Below are 6583 nucleotides of genomic sequence, written 5' to 3'. Positions count from 1 at the left end.
CGTTTGAATCCCAAACACCTAATTACCCTAAGAATAAATAAGAAATGCATAAAACACTTTAGAAAAGAAAACATGCCTATCAACAGTGTAGACATGGGGCAGATTTTAAGGTCAAATCTTTGGTGCATTTCAACTCTCTCTCTCTCTCTCTCTCTCTCTCTCTCTCTGACGAATGGCTCTGTTGCATTATTTAGTGTGTTTCCCAGTTCTCCATACAGATGAAATACAATTCCATAAAAGATGCAATATTGATTGTGTCCTCTGCAGATACATCTGTCCTAGGAACTCTTGCAGGTACAAGAAAAATTTGTGAATCATGTTTGATCAAATCTGTCAAATGAACGCCAGAAATTGTGCGAAAATGTTTTAAATAAAGGTGTAATTGTTGTATGATTAACCTCCAAGTCTCCACAGATTTGTCCAAAATGACCTTAAGGCAGCTTTATATCTACTTTGTGCTGGGTGCGAAATGGAAAAAAAAACTTTTTTAGTAAGTGAAGTGACAATAAAAATACATCGAAAATCTGTCGTTAGCAACATTTGAGTTCATTTTTTGCAATATTGGTGACAATAAAACACCTTAAAAATTGTGTTGAAGTTATATGTATGTTGTTAATAATTGCCGTTCCTGTGTAAGCATGTAGAAGAATATTGCATAGGATTTATGATATTAAAGAAATTATATTTTTGCTCTGGGCTGATGTACTGAACATTGAGGTAATGTCACTTGGCACCCACATCTGATGGAAGTAAACCCTGAGGAGCTAATACATATTTACATGTATACCTATTTAATGTGATTTTTTTTTACAAAATACATTTTCAGCCGATGGATATAAAATATAATATATTTTCACCTAAATCATACACCTCCTTCTTTTCCCTCTTCTTCAGGTGAAACATACTCAGAAAATCCCAGTCACACAGAGGAATGTCAGCCATGCACGCAGTGCACCGGTCTTTACCGCATGGACACGCCCTGTACGGACACGAACGACGCAAAGTGCGTTTGTAACTACGGCTACTACCTGAGTGACCTGTCTCAGCGTTGCGAGCCCTGCACCAAGTGTCCCGAAGGCCAGGGCATGCTGCTGAGCTGCGAAGTGGACCACGACACTATGTGCGAGCCGTGCACTGGTGACACGTACTCCGACCAGGAAAGTTTCCGGGACCCGTGCATCCCCTGTAACACCTGTGATGACATAGAGGTGGTACAGGCCTGCACTTCCGTTAGCGATGCCGTGTGTAAAGGTAAGTCCATGAGTACATGACAAAAAAAAAAAAATCTCGAAATACATTACGACAATGGCCTTTACATTAGCTAGCACAGGCATGGGCAAACTAAGGCCCGGGGGCCTGATGCGGCCCGTTCAGCTTTGTTATCCGGCCCGCCATACCTGTCCAAATTATATAATTGGGTTGTATTGTGATTATAGTTGTGTCTTTGCCCTGCAATGTCCACATTTGTCCTATAGATGGCATAGAGAAGGCTAAAAACTATTTTAACATTTTAGCCTTTATGCATGACTTTTACATGTCATTTATCTTAGTTCACATGAACTCTCCATCTATTTACTCCTGACCCGGCCCCACCTTTAATTTTAGTTAGTTCACATGAACTCTAGTCAAAAAGGTTGCCCACGTCTGAGCTAGCATGACGGGATGTAGAACACGCACGAAGCAAACAAGAAAAACAGAAGCAAAGGAAATAGATTAGGAGATAAGAGAAGAGAGGAGAGGAGACAACAGGAGAGGAGAGAGACGGCTAGTGGAAAACTACCTTTGTTGATGGAAAATTACGACAGAATGACCGAATTACAGTTCTCCGTGTTTACGGCGAATGGCTCAATGACACACATAATCTTGCAATTTAACACCATTCAATGCCATTCCGGGTTCCGTGAGCGCTTCGTGATAATGAGCTATATTATGTTAACACTTGAGGCAGTAGAAGTGGGTCGTCATATGTAACAACATGGGGGAGAAAGCCAGTGAGGCCGCACAACTTTCCATGGTCTACATAATGTGCTACAAAGAGTGACTTACTGATTATTCATAAAACTCACTTCATAAATGTAATCAAAGTGACAAACTTAACTAGTAATGGCTGCAAGACATCGAGATTCACTCTTGGTTTTCAACTTTCTTCTGGTACTCGAGATTCACTCTTGGTTTTCAACTTTTCTTCTGGTTCTGGTCTTCTTGATCTGAGTCTGACTCTGGCTCAGATATACACAATTGGACCACACTTTGGTGCTGGTTGATCATACCTGCATAGCAAGAAGGATTATGAGTATTAATATGACTTAGTGGTTGATTTATCTTGTCTTTTATATTTTTGGTAATACATTATTTTGGTGAACTAACTGAAGACAGGGTGGTTTTATTTTTTTGTACAGAGATTTATTTCTGTAGGTATTCAGAAAACGGTTGTGGGATGAGCCACACGAACAGTGGGCATGTTGATAATGGACCTCCGAGCAGAGGCGTGAAAGCTGAATTATAGTGTGAATCGCCCCAGGTCACTCACTGTAGTCAGTAGACTAAAAGGGAGCACGTGTTCACTGCACAGCGCGCGGTGGACAGTTACACTCAGTCAACATACGCACAGTCAGACCCACTGTGGGATCATCTCAGTGCATCTCTGTGTACACATTCTTAGCTCATCGATCCAAATGCCATGCCAAAGGTTGTCTCACTGTCTTCACAGGCTCATCCCGTCCCCAAACACAAAGAGCACTTTCTTTCTCTGCGCAGGGTTTAGCGGGAGGTCACATCTCTGAACCAGGCCCTGAATCTCTTTTATATTATTGCACCCTGTGGGTATCACTCACCAAATCACGAATTCCTAATGTCTGGAGTCACTGCTCATTCCAGTGACCTGATGCCACGCAGATTATATCAATGCTTTTGTCGGATGACAATAGCAGGAGTGTGTTAATCAGGGGTGCAGTTTGCAGTGTGAATGATGTTGTTATCAGAGTGCCGAAGACAGAGCACTCTTTCGGGGGGGATCTCGCTCGATTCCTGCTTAGCTCTCGCTACTGCTTTAAAAAAAGGCAGTAGAGTCAAAACGGACACTTTGTAAATATTTGTGTGATCATTTTCACTTTAGAACTCGGATTTTTTAAAAAATGGTTGTTTTGATCAAATCTACGTACTCAGTGAGAGTATTGCAAACAGAGAAAAGCAATATTTGATGCCAGTATGGAAACTGATAACCTTGTTGTGGTGCGACTACTACCTCCAGCGTGCAACCCTATATGTAAGCGATTGATCTTTTGGTGTCAACCGTATCAGTGTGCAACAAAAACCCTAATGCTTTTCCTGAGCAGGCCTAATGTTTTATTGTTATTTTACAGAATAATAGTTTTCTTTGCGTCGCCGACATGAGTAAGTCCTTTTCTCAGTTGGTCGTTTTGGTACAGAAGTAGGGAAGTTACTGTGTTAGAAGTTTTCCGTAGGTTGGCCAAAGTCTTCACCTTCCTGTGTTTTTAGATAAAAGGGCTAAAGAATATATAAAAATAAATTCTCTAAATATTGCACGAATGTGCTAGGATGATACTCCGTTTTCTACATCTTTTCACAAAACATGAAACCCAATAGATAAATGCTGTTGAAGGTCAGGGAGATGTCGGAATTTTATCCTAAAATTTTGAAGACCAGGACAAGATTGGTTGAATTGACCTCTTTAATATAGCACAAAAAGATGAATTGCTCACAATTATGTAAGAAGCGACTGTAGATAGCTGACAGTTGGTGAACAAAATGCTTGACTGCTGTCTGTTGAATTAGGACTCAATATATAGCGAACTCCTCAAAGTCAATTCACTGTTGAAAAGATTCCGATGTGATGACTGAGGATGCTTGACAGCATTACCTAGGAATAAAAAAAAACGGAAATATAATTAGGTCATTTGAGCTAATGCTACTGCTACACACTGTTTCAGTAAATGTCATTGGACTGACAGCTTTTGAAGAACTGGGAAGCACTACCAACCTACAGGGCTACTTCGCAAACACTCCTGACTACTGCGCGTATTGATGTTGCATTAAGTGCTTCCTCCACTGAATAAAAAAAACGCTATGGGTGATACCTTAATGTGGCCTGATGTAGACTGAGAGGCAAAGAGAAGTGTGGTGAATGGAGAGGTGATTCATCCCAGATCAAGATAAAAGGAACCAGAGCTTCAATACAAACCCAGCGTCTGGATAACTAACAAAGTCTGCTTCATAATTGATGCCAATTGGCCCTGTTTTCAGCCATGATGGCTCACAGCCCATGTGGATGGGCTTCATCGTCGTACATTGTTCCATGCCCTGACTCAATTACGTCTGTTTTATTCCCTGCGTAATCTTTCTGCTAAAGCACAAACATCATCAGAGCTTACCAATCTGCAGCGCTGCCAGACATCTGTGTCCATTAGCGTTGTTAAGTCAGGGGCCACGGGCCTCAAGGCCAAACGTGGGGTGGACAGAGAGAGAGAGGGGGAAACACAGATGTCCACTGTTTGCCCAAACACAAGTCATAACACGAGACACTGGAAACGCAGTCAAACCGTGCATGGAAGGGCCAGATATCGGTTATTGAGCCAGAGTCCAATTGTCTTTTGTTGTTAGAACTCTCCTAGCCTCCCCAACGTAGTACTGGTTAAGTGTTAGTCCTGACATGTCAGCAAACTGAATATAAACACTGCTGTGAAGAAGAAGTGAATGGGTTAAATATCTTTATGAATGGATAAGAAGGCTGAAATCATTGTTGTCGACAACAGGCTAACCCGCGTTGGAGAGAATTCTGCTCTCCTGATCTGACGTTAGTCCTTCTTTTTTTTTGGTTTCTCTCCTTGATAGCTGTCAAAATATCTGTAACTAGTGTCTGTATTGGATCGCGGTTGCCTTTCAAAAACCACAAGGGCAGTTTGAATCTTAGCCTGATGTTGAAACGTGGTAATAGTGACCAGACTTTGGTCGGCCAACTAAAAAGGTCCGAAGACAAGATGCTTATCCTACGGAGTGTGATATGACTTCCACTCTGCTGCTTGACGTTGAGAGAGGTCAGAGGCTAAATGTCAGAGGGGTTTGTTTGAGGGGGCTGGACGGTAGGGTGAAGTGAAGGTCATGTGACTTTTCCCTTGGGTGCAGCAGTGAAGAACGTGGAATGAAGTGCACAATTTGCAGACATCGGAGTCAATAAAGTTCAAACAATTGACATCTACTGGTGGCATTTCACACCAGACCCCTTATTGGAGATCTAGGAGAATCAATCCTGTCAGAGTAATGCCATGAATGTATTATAGTGAAAGAACACAGTACACAAATACTGTGTATACACAAGCAATACACAAATACACAATACACAAATACACAAGCAACGAGAAAGAAACCTAAGACAACTCAGTGAATCATTTGTCTCCATAGTGACAGTTGATGCACAAATGGCATCGTGCAGAAAAGGCAAATATTTTATAAAAAAAAATTACTAAAAAATACAGTCAAAACAGGTTGTTACTGTTTTAATGAAAATTATTTTATTTGGATTTTTAATTTAAAAAATATAGTCAAAGGATTTTTGGATGAAATAAAGTAAAAGATTACGCTCAAGGGTTGTATATGTTTATAAAATTTGGAGTTTTGTACATAAGTAGACATCATAATCCATGTGCTGATTTAAAAAAAAAAACAGATAAAAAAAAAGAATTTATAACCATGTAAAAATATTCAATAAAATGTAAGCTAGCTGTTTTTATAGTGTTTAGGCCAGCAGGGTAGGACAAATCAAATTTGTAATTTCAAGTTTACAAAATAAACCACAATATTCTCTATTCACAACAGAATATACTGCTGTCATTAAGTAAAACCAATAAATCACTTTGTGGTAGATTGTGCAGGAGATTATACAAATACGACAAAAACACAGACTGACTCATTTGTAGACTGTGTTACGAAGGTCTTTTAGAAATAGCGACGTAAATAAAACATTGTTGAATTTAAGAATTTTGTGAAACAAATCCTGTCAAAAAAATGACTGTCGAATTAGAGATAAATGGACAATGATCGTAGAAGCCACTCACAGTGGAGGGAACTCTGGTGTAGGGTCATTGAAAACAGCCGCTTTGAATGTTTACTGAGATTGAGCCCAGAATTTACTGAACATATGTAGGTTGACCTAGAAGCCCTGGGCCATTGCCCTCTGGGACTGTGGCAGAAGAGGCAACAGGTCGTCGTGTCTCAAGAGCTTATAGGGATTTTAAAAAATGCACTCATATGAGAGTGTAATGGTGCCCGAGGTTCAAAAAAAAAAGGTGGCAACATTTCACAAGCATAGTTCTGAAGCTTAAGGAACTGTCAAGTCAAGATTGGATGATGTTTTTGGTTGGGCTTAGGCAGTGGTGTGCAACCTCTGACCCCTAATGCAGCACTTCGACCCTTTAGCTTTTGCTTCCTGCAAGATCGCATTCAGTCATGGGCGAAAGAAGCAAATTGAGCCTGTTGTTGTTTTAGATCAGGGGTGTCAAACTCATTTTCACCGGGGGCCGCATCAGCAATACAATTTCCCTTAAAGGGCTGGTTATAAATGGAAAAG

The 6583-nt window shown here is 40.6% G+C and overlaps 1 protein-coding gene across 1 annotated transcript in view; it reads left to right on the top strand.

The window, feature by feature from the left end:
- The first annotated feature begins 900 nt into the window (after positions 1-900).
- The window catches only part of ngfrb (nerve growth factor receptor b), a 24107-nt gene continuing 18424 nt past the window's right edge, over positions 901-6583 (top strand). The window contains exon 1 of the mRNA XM_017034842.2: positions 901-1251. Within this exon, the coding sequence (XP_016890331.1) occupies positions 969-1251 (283 nt within the window). The 5' untranslated portion in view covers positions 901-968. The remainder of the gene's footprint in view (positions 1252-6583) is intronic.

Source organism: Cynoglossus semilaevis, chromosome 8 (assembly GCF_000523025.1).
Source record: "Cynoglossus semilaevis isolate Cse_v1.0 chromosome 8, Cse_v1.0, whole genome shotgun sequence".
Lineage (NCBI taxonomy): Eukaryota > Metazoa > Chordata > Actinopteri > Pleuronectiformes > Cynoglossidae > Cynoglossus > Cynoglossus semilaevis.
Note: the sequence above shows the minus strand (reverse complement) of the source record. Positions and strands in the feature narration are given on the sequence as shown.